A 17,498-nucleotide genomic window follows, 5' to 3' on the forward strand; every position below is an offset into this window, starting at 1 on the left:
AGAAAATACTATGTTTTTTGTTCTACATAAATATTGCATTAAATTAGATTAAATGTTTTTGATTTGTCGAATGTTATAAAATGATGACTGACATAGTATGTTTAATCAAATATGCGCATATTAAGTATTGAAGTACATTTTCTTGACTGAATATTTACTAGCGACTGGCAACAGAAACATGTTGCTTGTTGTAGTTTTTTGGATGAGATGCTGCTGCACTGTTGACCAAAACGCTGTTGTAGTGACGCATGTAGAACTGGTTACTGGTCCCTGCCCATCCAATGTGATTGTATTCTATTTGACAGTCATGTTCCCCTGGATATTCACGCACTGGTGGTGGTCTGTATCTTGGATTGTGTGTGAAATGTGCCTGCAATGGACACTCTACCGAGTGTGACCCTGACACTGGAGCTTGTGTGGTAAGACATGTCAAAAACATTGTTTTATTATTTTTATTTATTCAAAAACATAATGAATATTAGAAGATTTTCACCTTCCAATCTCAGACTAAACATTGAAAAAAAATGGGATTTTTACTGTATTTTAGAAAATGCAAACTGCATGTATTAAATGATTACAAATATAAATTGAGAAAACTGGTCTGACGCAAATCAGTTCTTTCACAAGATCACTAATTTGCATTAGAATTTTCTAGAGATGTAGTTCTTTTTTGGAATTTTGTGATTATCAGCAATTCACGTGCCTTTTTCAATTGTGTGCATATCACGTCGTTGTACGCCCTCATTTTATATATTCTTCACTTAAGGTAGATGCTTACTCGTACTTACTCTTTTTGAGAAAGTTGGTCATAAATCGCTCAACAAAAAAAACATGTAAAATCATGATGCTATTGTATCAGGCACCACAAAAAAGCATTTTTTTGTGTGTTACAGTGTTTGTATTTGAGAAACTTGTCTCAATATTTTTCAAAAATTGAGATATGGCATAATATCTCTGCCATAGAAACTTATAGAAAAGCATTATAATACTGCAAAAATGTCCACAATTTAGTAAAATACAACAATCATTTTCTTGAAAATTAAACTGGTGACCCTCTACTTTTTTTTTCAAGTCAATATCTTTATGTTGCTTGGAAGTACAATTTATTGAAAAATGAATTCTGGGTATTTGCATTTATGAGTAGGCTTCTACATTTGGATATTTCATTAGTAAATCTAAAGATATTGATATATACATGTATGGTGGTATGTAAATGATGATGTAACTGTTACTAGCTCTAACCAATGACATCACAGAACACAATTCATGCATGGAAAGCTTTGATTGTGGATCAGAATGTAAATGAGCAAGGTTGTTCTCGTATTCTTAGTAGGAACAACATACATACGTAGCAAATATAAAAAAAAAAAATACAACCTGATCCTATGCAGATTCATTCATTAGCATAAATTATCTTCTCTTAATATTGTCTTTGTAATATTGTCTATGCAGTCTTCATCACACCAGTTACATATTATTATAAATTTATAAATTGATCTAACACCGATCGCAGTCATAATAAACTAATCTTTAGTGATTACATCCATCTCTTAACAGGGTTGTGACCACAATACTGTTGGTGAGAGATGTAATGAATGCGCAGACGGTTACTATGGTGATGCCACCGCTGGTACACCAGGAGATTGTCGTAAGTGTGCCTGCCCGTTGGATATTCCCTCAAACCAGTAAGTGGCACTAAATTTGTATATAGTTTACACTTTGCATCGTAACTGTGTCTGTGCTTTAAAATATATCGTAAACTGCTTCAGTTTTGCGAGAGACAATTATTGGGGAATTTCGTGTGACGATGAGAATTTTTCGGGAGGTTCAATGATTTTTCAGTGACTTCTGTGAAATTCTGTCTTCACAAATACCATAAATTGCAAATATTTGTTCAAATGAAAATTGAATGTTTTACAGTAAGTACTGGGAATGTGTAAATATAAATGGCGAGATTCCCACGACTATGTCGCAGATATTCACAATACGTCATTGTTAGAGAATATATCAATACGACAGTACGCTATCGCTAAACTCGCTGTATTTTTCATCCGATAGAGTGGAGCACAAGATAGAAATGAAATGGGACTGATAACTCAAATATTAAATCATGTTGGTTTTTTTTTGTCTTCAGATTTTCTTCAACTTGTTTCTTAGATAGCGACGGCTTACCAACTTGTCTGGCATGTCGTCAAGGTTACACAGGCCGAGATTGCGGACAGTAAGTAGCTGCCTTATCAGTGAATTTGTCATTATGTTTCTAACTATACTGAACATGAGCAGTGACCAGTAGCCATGGAAATCTCCATAATTAATTGATCTTTAATAGATATTTAATTAAGGATGGACACAGTTAATTAATTAATAAAATATTGACATTATCTAAATGATAAAACCGTGAATTTAAAACCCACTGAATATGCCTTGAATGATAAATCAGTGAAATTTAAACACAGTGAAAATTAGTCATTTTAATACAGAACACATTAGCTAAATTAGCTAAAATAACATGCTAGCTAAAATTATATGCTGCACAGAATTAAACGTAGACAAACTGTTAACAAACTTTTCCATCAATTTTATTTTGAGAAGACTGGAAGGTTTTATCCCTTTGACAAACATTTCTATGTTACTGAGCTTGAAGGACAAAAATAAATTTTTGAAATCATTGAGTGTTTATTGTATGCAAATCTAACCTAATTTAATAGGACTGCATAATCTGCATAATCTGCATAATTTGATGGTTTATATGTTTTGTGAGGTTGTAGTCGTACCTAACAGATTTGCCCAGTTGAAATGCAACTACTAAGAGTCACTTATTAAATTTCTTTGTACTTTTACTGATTTCTGTTGATTTCTATCCTAATTTACATAACAGGTGTGCTGAGGGCTATATTGGTGAACCTGGTTTCCCAGGTGGCCGATGTGAAAAAGATACAGGTAACAGTGACATATACAGTATAACTTTCACATGTCTTATTTTGTCAAATTGAGCTTGAATTGTTGAACATTTTACCGTACTTATCAGGGTAAGAGCCCATGCCTGGACAAACGCCCACCCCCCACTTTTGACACAATAAAGAAGTTGAGGTCATATCCGGGCACACGCCCAGAGGGTCTTTTTCTACACAAAACAAAAAGCAGAAACGGTAGTTCTCTTTTTGAAATATGTCGTGGCCCTAAAAAGGGCCGGCCGTTTGGTTTGTACATCCTTAGAAACGATTCAAGCAAATCGTATAAGGAGAGACGCTAAGCAAGTGTCGCACTCGCTCGGCTTTAGCGTCGTCCACAATGAAAACAATGTTGCAATATTGTAGCAACCCATACCTGGGAGAAGTGTTGAAATCACGTTATTTTGGCTTTATAAATATTTGTAGCGGTAGCAGCTTGCGAATCCATAACTGGGGCCAGCAATTTTGCAATGTCACGCCGAAGACTGCCAACTTTTTTACCATCTTTTATCACCGCTATTGCATTTCTGTCATGAAAACTATTCTTCTGTCGTTGGATAAAAAAAAAACTTCCTATTTCAAGTCCACCGCGATATCCATATAAGCATCGAGTCTGTTAAGAAAGCAATGTCACGATTTGACCTTTATGATGAAATACTAGTAGTGATGTCATTCTTAGCCAATCAGTAAAGCAGATGCATAAAGGTCAAAGATGATTGCTAGACTGTAAACAAAAGCATCGTGTGCCATCGCAGCAGAGCGACCCCATTTTTCTTGTCTCTTTATTATGATTAGACATGAATGAAAAGTGCCAAGCTGACAGACTGCAAAATCCGTGGATTAAAAGAGCTAAGTCCAAATTGCGTGGGACGATATCGACGAACTTCAGGAATAAGTTGTAGGGATTTTGTTCGACGGCTACAGTGACGCCGACTTGGACATTTGAGGGTCTTGAGTTTGATGAAGATGACAAAGAACGTACAAATAAAGATCTGAGAAGTTTTTTTCAAACAGCTATGAATTTTTATAATTTTTACTGTGTAAATTTGTAAATTATTATTGATCTTGCATGACGGTTGATTCGTAATTTGTCGAGACCGGAAATCATTTTACGCAGTTTAACCCCTGACATTTAAATTCATTTTGAGTTCACGCGTATTGGGCGTGTTTGTCGGCGGGAAAATCCTAATTCAAATGATTTCTCAGTGTCGATTTTTATTATTTCTGGTTTATTTGTCACATTATAAGCAATACATTATTTTTGTTTTACTTCTAATGTTGCATATTGTTCATTTATTTCCGTTGCATGTTTTCATTTGCCGTTCCATTCCCTGCCGCAGTTCGATCTGCCTGTTGTCAATTTTCGCGAATCTTTTTGGCAATTTTCCATGTTCAAGACCCTGGGCTTATACCCGGATAATTACGGTAAACATACTACACTGGCTTGTGTTTGTAAACTAAGTAGATTCTGAGTTTAGAAACACATGTGCTTATGTAAATGACATATTTGTGTTTATGGTCAAAATAAATCAAACCTCAAACCTGCTCTTGAACACATATTCTAAGAATAAATTCCAGTTTCGCTATCAGAGATTTTCTGCATTGTTCCTAGATAAATGTTGTAAAAAAGCAAATACTGACAGGTAACTGTTACAAGCTCCAATCTTGTAATGTCAAATAAATGTACGAAACATGAATCCACAAAACTATTAATAAAAATTACTAAAAGACACATAGTCAACACGTTCCATTATTTTTTCCAAAATTCACCTCTAGGGGGCAGACTCCCACCCCAAGTAACTGTTAATCCAAGCAGGATCAGTGATTCGGTAGGTGCTACCATTACATTCCAGTGTATCGTAAGTGACGATACTACATTGGTGACCTGGTCTAGAGCGGATAATTTACCTTTACCACTGAGGGCTAGAGAATTACAAGATCATAGTTTAAGGGTATGTATTATTGTGTCAATCCCAATGTGTATTTGTGTAAAGTAAGGTGGCAAAAGTAATCATATGAGTTCCACTCCATTTCTTTTAGTTACAGCCAAATTCAGTTTAGGATTTTTGTCGAATATACGAGTTACAGCGAATATTGATAGTCTGGATTGCTGTCAAATATATAATCAATTTTTACTGAGTTTCTAGATTAGTGTTAAATGAGATCATATCTTTATCATATTTACTCTGTTTAATAATAACATGTGTGCTTATGTAAAAGACAGGGGTATGTTTGTAGTCGAAATGAATCATAATTCAATGTTTTATATAAAATTACAATAATGCTAATTGTTTTAATATCAAATCTGTGAATTTAAATACATGTATATGCTCATGTTTCTTTGAAGTGGTGCAATTGCCAGTGAAAAATGCTTTTTCAGTATACATTATATAAAATATGCAAACTATTTTGTCAGATAAGTAGTATTGAAGCAAGTGATGAAGGAAAATACGTATGTGTTGCTGGTAACAACTTCGGTAAAAGTACAGCAGAAGGAGAACTCAGCGTAATCAGTAAGTTTATTATCTCAGTTTGATCCTAGTAAGGAATGAATGAAGCCAGTACAATATAAAGCAAAGATGGCTGACACTCTTCAGTGGCAAGATCGGGCAAAACCATGCGAATCATACAGCACAATACCGGACAATATACTGTAGAATACTTTATTTTCGCTTGGAATTTATTTTCGCCATTTTCGCTGAAAGGATGATTCCGTGAAAATAAAATCCAGCGAATATACTTTTTTTCTATATTTCACATTGAACTCATCAAAAAACAGTGAAAATAAATTCCATACAAAACACCCAAAAAACTTTTTCAGCGAAAATTAATTCCAGTGAAAATAAAGTATTCCACAGTATTACTGACGCACGCTTTGTACAGTAATGTTATTTCTAGGAGAACTGAAATGTGATAACACCATTCTTGTAGAACAATTACCTAAAGAGAGTAGAATATTGCGATAATTGAATTTGAACTTCTCCATATTTTGAATTTAATTTTAGGTGAAGGTCTACCGATCCAAGTAATTGTAGACGAACCTACTGAAGTTCAGGTCGAGATCGGGGACAGTGTTACTTTTAACTGTAGGGCAATTAGTCAGGTAAGTGAAATCAAGGTTTCAATATTGGATAATAGACAAATACAAGTAAGACAGTCTTACTTTATTATGTGTGCAAATTTCAATCTGCAACTAAAAATAAAATAACCATGTCCAAGGTGTGCTGTTTGTGGGAACGCGTATTTGTTGTATATCCTTCAAACCCTTGCTATCAATTTGAATAACCGTTCTGTGAGGAGTGTGAAATTAGAAAGCACTGACTTGTTAGTAATCAACACTATTTTGTCCTCAGTTGTATTATCTGAAGAGTGATTCAGTAATCAACACACTACTTTGTCCTCAGTTGTATTATCTGAAGATTGATTCAGTAATCAACACACTATTTTGTTCTTAGTTGTATTATCTGAAAAGTGATTCAGTATCAACACACTATTCTGTTCTTAGTTGTATTATCTGAAGATTGATTCAGTAATCAACACACTATTTTGTTCTTAGTTGTATTATCTGAAGATTGATTCAGTAATCAACACACTACTTTGTTCTCAGTTGTATTATCTGAAGATTGATTCAGTAATCAACACACTACTTTGTTCTCAGTTGTATTATCTGAAGATTGATTCAGTAATCAACACACCATTTTGTTCTTAGTTGTATTACCTGAAGATTGATTCAGTAATCAACACACCATTTTGTCCTCAGTTGTATTATTTGAAGATTGATTCGGTAATCAACACATCATTTTGTACTCATTTGTACTATCTAAAGATTGACTCAGTAATCAACACACTATTTTGTTCTCAGTTGTATTATCTGAAGATTGATTCAGTAATCAACACACTACTTTGTCTTCAGTTATCAATCAACACACTATTTTGTTCTTAGTTGTATTATCTGAAGATTGATTCAGTAATCAACACAGCATTTTGTCCTCAGTTGTATTATCTGAAGATTGTCTCAGTAATCAACACATTATTTTGTTCTCAGTTGTACTATCTGTAGATTGGTACTGTAGTAATAATGTATTTATTTCAAAATGTCTTTTAAGGTGTCATACATATTAGCTTGGACCAAAAAAGGTGATAATCTTCCTCCAAATGCTGATGATTTTATGGGTAGACTGACAATTCGTAATATCAGACCTGAGGATACTGGGACGTATATTTGTACCGGATCCAATCAATATGCTGTGGATACTGGTGTAGCACAGCTCACAATAGGAGGTAGAGTCACAACTTTTATTGAGTCGACATTTTAACACATGAATGCTTTAAAGCCACTTTTTGCTATTTTTCACAAAAGATAACATAATTTTGAAAAAAAATTGATCAAAAGCTGTAGGCAGGAAAAAATTATGCCTATTTGTTCCAAAATTGATAAAGAAATCAATAAATATACACTCAAATTAAAAAACAAGCAGCCTCTTGGCTGAGATAGCTCCGCTGTTAGCAATGCACATTTCAATTAAAAAACAGAAGATATCATTAGAAAATGAACAATATGCATAGTATTAATGCAATGGGACTTGCTGTTTTCAACAAGAATTCAAAAATATCATTTTTCACCATAAATGTGGTTTTTAAGAAGAAGTCGAAAATATCACTTTTTATCAAAAATGACAAAAATATTCACCCAAATTAGAGAATTGAAGGTATGATCATGAAATGAACAAATCTGAGAGAGGTCTACCCAAGGTACATATACACCAAGTATCAAAGCATTCAGGCTTGTAGTTTTCAAGAAGAAATCGAAAAAGTAAAACATTGACACGAACGACGGATGACAGACGATGGACGACGACAGACAATCACTCATATGATAAGCTCTGCTCGACAATTTTGACAGCGGAGCTAAAAATAGATTGCACAACAATTTTAGTGGGAGAGAGTGTGGTGCTGCTAGGGTGAATAGGCTAAGAGACTAACCACATATTTGACAACAATGTTGTGCGTCACTCTATTAATGCCAAAATTTTACTTGTCAAAATTTTCTTTTGCATTTTTTTAAAAATTTTCCCAGATATACTGCCAAATAGAAATCAATTTCGCTATGCTACATACAGATTCTGAAAAATAATCTTTGAAAAAAAAAATATTGACAAATTTATGAAGGTTTATTTTGTGAAAGTGGACAAAAGTTAATTTGATCGAACAATGATGTATTTATTTATCAATATTTTCATATTGAAATAATGATCCACATTTTCAGTTTAACATTTAGTATACAAATCCCATGATGTACTTGCAAATCCAGAATTTGAACCCTGTTTTTGAATAAAAAAATAAACCTAAGAAACACAATTTTTTATCATATCATATTTGCTTTAATATTATTACATCTCCAGTAAAAGTGCTTATAAAATATTACATGTTATTATAATAATAAGAATTTAAAGTATACTGTAGAATACTTTATTTTCGCTTGGAATTAATTTTTGTTATTTTCGCTGAAGGAATGATTCAGTGAAAATAAAATCCAGCGAATATACCATTTTTCTTTTCAGCGACAATTTATTCCAGGAGAATAAAGTATCTCACAGTATGTACATTTCATTTTTAGTTAGTGTCAGTGAACCCACTGTCAGTATTGACCCTTCGTATTTGAGAGTAAATGAAGGTGATAAAGTAGAGTTCCGATGCACAGCAACTGGCTTCCCCCCACCTCAGTTGGAATGGACAGGTGGACAGGGCGGCGTATTAAGTCTAACACATACATTTGTGAATGGATTGTTCACAATCGAGGAAGCAACGAGATCCGATGAGGCTGAGTACTTCTGTAAAGCGACCAATGATGTGGGTACTGCGACTGTCAGAACAGTGCTTTATGTTGAAAGTAAGTTTGTTTTTTAACTAGCAGAAATGATTCTATTAAAATTAGTTTCCATTAAAATTTCTTTCACCAACATGTCATGTTATCAATATATGTCACTAATATATGTCATGTCACCAATATATGTCATGTCACCAATACATGTCATGTCACCAATATATGTCATGTCACCAATGCATGTCATGTCACCAATTCATGTCACCAATACATGTCATGTCACCAATACATGTCATGTAACCAATATCACCAATACATGTCATGTCACCAATACATGTCATGTCACCAGTCAGTGTTTCTACATTGCTATAGAACATGACGCGTAAGAAAGGTTTATTGCCTGTGCCCGACAATAAAATATTTATGTACACTATTAATGAGTAAGATTCATTTAGATCAAGGTTCAGTTTTCTGATAAATTCTCAGCTTTATTCTTATTCCGACATAACACTAAAACATGGATGGATACTAAATAAAGTTTTTATTTCTCACTCAGTTTCGGCATCACCGAAGGTCACCATTGATCCCCCAACATTGAGCGTTACAGAAGGAGACCAAGCAGTCTTTCTCTGTACGGCTACTGGAGATCCTACACCCACTGTTGCATGGACTAAAATGAACATGCCACTGCCATCTACAGCTAGAGAGAGAGAAAATGGATACCTCATAATATCAGGGGTAAGTAAGCTACTACCATGTGTTGTATCTTTGACTTTGCTATGCGTTTCTTGTACTTTTATTCATTGAATTAGGGTTACATAATCATGTGTCATGACCATGACCTTACAGTATTAGCTAATCACGTTACGTCATGTATGTTGTCATGAACTGATCACGTGTTATGCAATAAAAAGTGGCACTAACCTACAACCCGTTAACTTGTGTGTGTGTCTCCCTCCTTATTCTGATTAGTGAATTTTCACATAATTAATTAAGTTTACTTTGTAGCAACGAGCTACAAAACCATGGATTAAAATGTACATCTCACAGTGCTGCAATTGTCAAGAATTTAATTTTTTTCTAGTGTGTTTTCGAAACTAGATTACGAGAAACTAATTATTCATGTCACTGTAGGCGACAGTTAATGAGGCTGGGGATTACAGATGTACCGCTAGTAATGGTATTGAAACGGCTGAAGATGTGGCACGCCTTTTTGTCCTCAGTCGTAAGTTACAATTACTTATCATTATCATTGAATATCAGTCCAAACTTTACAGAGTCCTGAAAAAGTTAATCTGGAAGAGGAGTAATCATCGTCTTTTCTGTGAAATGTCGCAGTGATCTATATGTTTTACAATTCAAAGTGTTCTTGGAAATCTGTGGCTAGCTTGTCTGTACCAGATCAGCTGTTTCTGTTTTTCCTTATCTTCATGAAACACACAATCACAGGTTGTTATATCACATTGATTGGCAATTTAAAATATTACATCATTTGCAAATAACATCCGTTACCTACCAGTATACTGTCGTATGTTTCAATGATAGAAACGAGACGGATTCCAAGTGTCAGCATTGAGCCAAACCGACAGATTGTGACTCAGGGAAGTACGGCCATATTACGCTGCATCACCGAGGGCGATCCAAAACCAAGTATTACATGGAGTAGAGCTGGGGGAGAACTCACTTCCAATCATCAGGTAGTCTGGCTTTTCATCTTTGATCAGGTTGCATTCATTTAATGAATGATTCATTTATGTTTCTTTTGTTTTTATGTTCGCTCACGCATAATCCAGGAACACACAGTGAACAAAAAACGATCTGTCCTGCCATAGTTTTTTCACAAACATAATAATTATTTTAATAATTTTATCTGCTGTAATGAAATAGTGTGCCAACTAGATTCTGAGAATATGTTCAACCATATTCATTCATGATGATTTAGATATGTTTATGTAAATACAGGCCTTTCTATGGTTATTAAAATAATATTTTTCTAATTCACTATAAAACAAATGTGATTTTTGGTTTATCCTTTTCACGACCAGACTTTAAATTTTTCTACACTTGATTTCTTGTATACTTCAATATTTCTGGAAATGAACCTTAATTTTGGAGCCAACAGACAAAATTTGAATCAATTTTTAGTTTTCACTCAAAAAATCGATTGATTTTTTCCCAATCTGCTGAAGGAAAGTGCAGACAGGATTATTTTATGAATTTGTGATGAAAATAGAAAACTGGTGGTGAAAAGGTTGTATCTGCTCCCATTGGTGATGTGCTTTCTTATAACAATGAGAATTAAATGTATACTATCTGCTTAATATACTATAACATTTTTCTGAACATCAGTGAATTTCTTTTAAATTAGTTTGGATAATAATTAATAATAATTAATTACAATAATTATTACAAAAATATTTTTTGCCTTGCCTGAAATTAAATTAAAGGGAAGGTACAAGGGTCTTCTTGTCTGTCTTGTTTTATCATCTTTGTTAACAATTGCTTGTGTCCAGGTTCACTCAAATAATTTTTTCCAATAATTTCCAAACTTATCAATCAATGTATAATCTGAAGTTCAATGTTGCTGTTTCTGGCACAAATATTTTTGGAAATATTTGTAAAAAAGGTGCCTTCAAATTCTGCATTGATTTTTATAGTCATTGCAATAGAACTTTGAATGAAAATCTTGATATAATAGATACTTTACCTTTAATAGTTTTTCTATGTGACAGTGTTGAAGTCATAAACATATCTGCGTACATAATGTGACACATGTCACCATCTTTGTAGATTCTGGACAATGTATTACGGATTGTGCAAGCTGACATGGATGATAGAGATTTGTACATCTGTACAGCACAGAATGTGGCTGGCTCAGTAGCTGCATCAGCCTCAGTAGAAATAGAACGTAAGTAACAGTGATATGTACATCTGTACAGCACAGAATGTGGCTGGCTCAGTAGCTGCATCAGCCTCAGTAGAGATAGAACGTAAGTAACAGTGATGTATACATCTGTTCAGCACAGAATGTGGCTGGCTCAGTAGCTGCATCAGCCTCAGTAGAAATAGAACGTAAGTAACAGTGATATATACATCTGTACAGCACAGAATGTGGCTGTCTCAGTAGCTGCATCAGCCTCAGTAGAGATAGAACGTAAGTAACAGTGATATGTACATCTGTACAGCACAGAATGTGGCTGGCTCAGTAGCTGCATCAGCCTCAGTAGAAATAGAACGTAAGTAACAGTGATATATACATCTGTACAGCACAGAATGTGGCTGGCTCAGGAGCTGCATCAGCCTCAGTAGAGATAGAACGTAAGTACCGTAAAATCTGTATTAGAAGCCGCATCCCTAATAGAAGTCGCACCCATTCTTTTTGAAAAATTGAGAACCAAAAAATCATCATTTCTCATATGTGTAGATGCTCTAATAGAAGCCGCGTCCCCTCTATTGCATTGTACCATTTTAATAGAAGCCGCGGTTTCTAATACAGATTTTACAGTAACAGTGATATGTACCGGTACAGCACAGAATGTGGCTGGCTCAGTAGCTGCATCAGCCCCAGTAGAGATAGAACGTAAGTAACAGTGATATATACATCTGTACAGCACAGAATGTGGCTGGCTCAGTAGCTGCATCAGCCTCAGTAGAGATAGAACGTAAGTAACAGTGATATGTACATCTGTACAGCACAGAATGTGGCTGGCTCAGTAGCTGCATCAGGCTCAGTAGAAATAGAACGTAAGTAACAGTGATATGTACATCTGTACAGCACAGAATGTGGCTGGCTCAGTAGCTGCATCAGGCTCAGTAGAAATAGAACGTAAGTAACAGTGATATGTACATCTGTACAGCACAGAATGTGGCTGGCTCAGTAGCTGCATCAGCCTCAGTAGAAATAGAACGTAAGTAACAGTGATATATACATCTGTACAGCACAGAATGTGGCTGGCTCAGTAGCTGCATCAGCCTCAGTAGAGATAGAACGTAAGTAACAGTGATGTATACATCTGTTCAGCACAGAATGTGGCTGGCTCAGTAGCTGCATCAGCCTCAGTAGAAATAGAACGTAAGTAACAGTGATATATACATCTGTACAGCACAGAATGTGGCTGTCTCAGTAGCTGCATCAGCCTCAGTAGAAATAGAACGTAAGTAACAGTGATATATACATCTGAACAGCACAGAATGTGGCTGTCTCAGTAGCTGCGTCAGGCTCAGTAGAAATAGAACGTAAGTAACAGTGATATATACATCTGTACAGCACAGAATGTGGCTGGCTCAGTAGCTGCATCAGTCTCAGTAGAAATAGAACGCAAGTAACAGTGATATATACATCTGTACAGCACAGAATGTGGCTGGCTCAGTAGCTGCATCAGCCTCAGTAGAAATAGAACGTAAGTAACAGTGATATATACATCTGTACAGCACGGAATGTGGCTGGCTCAGTAGCTGCATCTGCCTCAGTAGAAATAGAACGTAAGTAACAGTGATATGTACATCTGTACAGCACAGAATGTGGCTGGCTCAGTAGCTGCATCAGCCTCAGTAGAAATAGAACGTAAGTAACAGTGATATGTACATCTGTACAGCACAGAATGTGGCTGGCTCAGTAGCTGCATCAGCCTCAGTAGAAATAGAACGTAAGTAACAGTGATATATACATCTGTACAGCACAGAATGTGGCTGGCTCAGTAGCTGCATCAGTCTCAGTAGAAATAGAACGTAAGTAACAGTGATATATACATCTGTACAGCACAGATTGTGGCTGGCTCAGTAGCTGCATCAGCCTCAGTAGAAATAGAACGTAAGTAACAGTGATATGTACATCTGTACAGCACAGAATGTGGCTGGCTCAGTAGCTGCATCAGCCTCAGTAGAAATAGAACGTAAGTAACAGTGATATATAATACATCTGTACAGCACGGAATGTGGCTGGCTCAGTAGCTGCATCAGCCTCAGTAGAAATAGAACGTAAGTAACAGTGATATATACATATGTACAGCACAGAATGTGGCTGGCTCAGTAGCTGCATCAGCTTCAGTAGAAATAGAACGTAAGTAACAGTGATATATACATCTGTACAGCACAGAATGTGGCTGGCTCAATAGCTGCATCAGCCTCAGTAGAAATAAAACGTAAGTAACAGTGATATATACATCTGTACAGCACAGAATGTGGCTGGCTCAGTAGCTGCATCAGCCTCAGTAGAAATAGAACGTAAGTAACAGTGATATGTACATCTGTACAGCACAGAATGTGGCTGGCTCAGTAGCTGCATCAGCCTCAGTATAGAAATAGAACGTAAGTAACAGTGATATGTACATCTGTACAGCACAGAATGTGGCTGGCTCAGTAGCTGCATCAGCCTCAGTAGAAATAGAACGTAAGTAACAGTGATATGTACATCTGTACAGCACAGAATGTGGCTGGCTCAGTAGCTGCATCAGCCTCAGTAGAAATAGAACGTAAGTAACAGTGATATGTACATCTGTACAGCACAGAATGTGGCTGGCTCAGTAGCTGCATCAGCCTCAGTAGAAATAGAACGTAAGTAACAGTGATATGTACATCTGTACAGCACAGAATGTGGCTGGCTCAGTAGCTGCATCAGCCTCAGTAGAAATAGAACGTAAGTAACAGTGATATGTACATCTGTACAGCACAGAATGTGGCTGGCTCAGTAGCTGCATCAGCCTCAGTATAGAAATAGAACGTAAGTAACAGTGATATGTACATCTGTACAGCACAGAATGTGGCTGGCTCAGTAGCTGCATCAGCCTCAGTAGAAATAGAACGTAAGTAACAGTGATATGTACATCTGTACAGCACAGAATGTGGCTGGCTCAGTAGCTGCATCAGCCTCAGTAGAAATAGAACGTAAGTAACAGTGATATGTACATCTGTACAGCACAGAATGTGGCTGGCTCAGTAGCTGCATCAGCCTCAGTAGAAATAGAACGTAAGTAACAGTGATATGTACATCTGTACAGCACAGAATGTGGCTGGCTCAGTAGCTGCATCAGCCTCAGTAGAAATAGAACGTAAGTAACAGTGATATGTACATCTGTACAGCACAGAATGTGGCTGGCTCAGTAGCTGCATCAGCCTCAGTAGAAATAGAACGTAAGTAACAGTGATATGTACATCTGTACAGCACAGAATGTGGCTGGCTCAGTAGCTGCATCAGCCTCAGTAGAAATAGAACGTAAGTAACAGTGATATGTACATCTGTACAGCACAGAATGTGGCTGGCTCAGTAGCTGCATCAGCCTCAGTAGAAATAGAACGTAAGTAACAGTGATATGTACATCTGTACAGCACAGAATGTGGCTGGCTCAGTAGCTGCATCAGCCTCAGTAGAAATAGAACGTAAGTAACAGTGATATGTACATCTGTACAGCACGGAATGTGGCTGGCTCAGTAGCTGCATCAGCCTCAGTAGAAATAGAACGTAAGTAACAGTGATATGTACATCTGTACAGCACAGAATGTGGCTGGCTCAGTAGCTGCATCAGCCTCAGTAGAAATAGAACGTAAGTAACAGTGATATGTACATCTGTACAGCACGGAATGTGGCTGGCTCAGTAGCTGCATCAGCCTCAGTAGAAATAGAACGTAAGTAACAGTGATATGTACATCTGTACAGCACAGAATGTGGCTGGCTCAGTAGCTGCATCAGCCTCAGTATAGAAATAGAACATAAGTAACAGTGATATATACATCTGTACAGCACAGAATGTGGCTGGCTCAGTAGCTGCATCAGCCTCAGTAGAAATAGAACGTAAGTAACAGTGATATGTACATCTGTACAGCACAGAATGTGGCTGGCTCAGTAGCTGCATCAGCCTCAGTAGAAATAGAACATAAGTAACAGTGATATGTACATCTGTACAGCACAGAATGTGGCTGGCTCAGTAGCTGCATCAGCCTCAGTATAGAAATAGAACGTAAGTAACAGTGATATGTACATCTGTACAGCACAGAATGTGGCTGGCTCAGTAGCTGCATCAGCCTCAGTAGAAATAGAACGTAAGTAACAGTGATATGTACATCTGTACAGCACAGAATGTGGCTGGCTCAGTAGCTGCATCAGCCTCAGTAGAAATAGAACATAAGTAACAGTGATATGTACATCTGTACAGCACAGAATGTGGCTGGCTCAGTAGCTGCATCAGCCTCAGTAGAAATAGAACGTAAGTAACAGTGATATGTACATCTGTACAGCACGGAATGTGGCTGGCTCAGTAGCTGCATCAGCCTCAGTAGAAATAGAACGTAAGTAACAGTGATATGTACATCTGTACAGCACAGAATGTGGCTGGCTCAGTAGCTGCATCAGCCTCAGTAGAAATAGAACGTAAGTAACAGTGATATGTACATCTGTACAGCACGGAATGTGGCTGGCTCAGTAGCTGCATCAGCCTCAGTATAGAAATAGAACATAAGTAACAGTGATATGTACATCTGTACAGCACAGAATGTGGCTTGCTCAGTAGCTGCATCAGCCTCAGTAGAAATAGAACGTAAGTAACAGTGATATATACATCTGTACAGCACAGAATGTGGCTGGCTCAGTAGCTGCATCAGCCTCAGTAGAAATAGAACGTAAGTAACAGTGATATATACATCTGTACAGCACAGAATGTGGCTGGCTCAGTAGCTGCATCAGCCTCAGTAGAAATAGAACGTAAGTAACAGTGATATATACATCTGTGCAGCATAGAATGTGGCTGGCTCAGTAGCTGCATCAGCCTCAGTAGAAATAGAACGTAAGTAACAGTGATATGTACATCTGTACAGCACAGAATGTGGCTGGCTCAGTAGCTGCATCAGCCTCAAATAGAACGTAAGTAACAGTGATATATACATCTGTACAGCACAGAATGTGGCTGGCTCAGTAGCTGCATCAGCCTCAGTATAGAAATAGAACGTAAGTAACAGTGATATATACATCTGTACAGCACAGAATGTGGCTGGCTCAGTAGCTGCATCAGCCTCAGTAGAAATAGAACGTAAGTAACAGTGATATATACATCTGTACAGCACAGAATGTGGCTGGCTCAGTAGCTGCATCAGCCTCAGTATAGAAATAGAACGTAAGTAACAGTGATATATACATCTGTACAGCACAGAATGTGGCTGGCTTAGTAGCTGCATCAGCCTCAGTAGAAATAGAACGTAAGTAACAGTGATATGTACATCTGTACAGCACAGAATGTGGCTGGCTCAGTAGCTGCATCAGCCTCAGTAGAAATAGAACGTAAGTAACAGTGATATATACATCTGTACGGCACAGAATGTGGCTGGCTCAGTAGCTGCATCAGCCTCAGTATAGAAATAGAACGTAAGTAACAGTGATATGTACATCTGTACGGCACAGAATGTGGCTGGCTCAGTAGCTGCATCAGCCTCAGTAGAAATAGAACGTAAGTAACAGTGATATATACATCTGTACAGCACAGAATGTGGCTGGCTTAGTAGCTGCATCAGCCTCAGTAGAAATAGAACGTAAGTAACAGTGATATGTACATCTGTACAGCACAGAATGTGGCTGGCTCAGTAGCTGCATCAGCCTCAGTAGAAATAGAACGTAAGTAACAGTGATATATACATCTGTACAGCACAGAATGTGGCTGGCTCAGTAGCTGCATCAGCCTCAGTAGAAATAGAACGTAAGTAACAGTGATGTATACATCTGTACAGCACAGAATGTGGCT

The 17,498-nt window shown here is 37.0% G+C and overlaps 1 protein-coding gene across 1 annotated transcript in view; it reads left to right on the forward strand.

The window, feature by feature from the left end:
- LOC102800892 (basement membrane-specific heparan sulfate proteoglycan core protein-like) overlaps positions 1-17,498 on the forward strand; it is a 187,512-nt gene that overhangs the window by 120,845 nt on the left and 49,169 nt on the right. The window contains exons 42-54 of the mRNA XM_085508562.1: positions 306-419; positions 1,558-1,685; positions 2,135-2,221; positions 2,879-2,940; positions 4,728-4,903; positions 5,368-5,464; positions 5,957-6,054; positions 7,058-7,254; positions 8,579-8,841; positions 9,332-9,513; positions 9,910-10,000; positions 10,321-10,472; positions 11,566-11,674. Of these exons, the coding sequence (XP_085364688.1) occupies positions 306-419; positions 1,558-1,685; positions 2,135-2,221; positions 2,879-2,940; positions 4,728-4,903; positions 5,368-5,464; positions 5,957-6,054; positions 7,058-7,254; positions 8,579-8,841; positions 9,332-9,513; positions 9,910-10,000; positions 10,321-10,472; positions 11,566-11,674 (1,756 nt within the window). The remainder of the gene's footprint in view (positions 1-305; positions 420-1,557; positions 1,686-2,134; positions 2,222-2,878; positions 2,941-4,727; positions 4,904-5,367; positions 5,465-5,956; positions 6,055-7,057; positions 7,255-8,578; positions 8,842-9,331; positions 9,514-9,909; positions 10,001-10,320; positions 10,473-11,565; positions 11,675-17,498) is intronic.

This window comes from Saccoglossus kowalevskii, chromosome 15, assembly GCF_978046115.1.
Source record: "Saccoglossus kowalevskii chromosome 15, keSacKowa6.1, whole genome shotgun sequence".
Taxonomy (NCBI): Eukaryota; Metazoa; Hemichordata; class Enteropneusta; family Harrimaniidae; genus Saccoglossus; species Saccoglossus kowalevskii.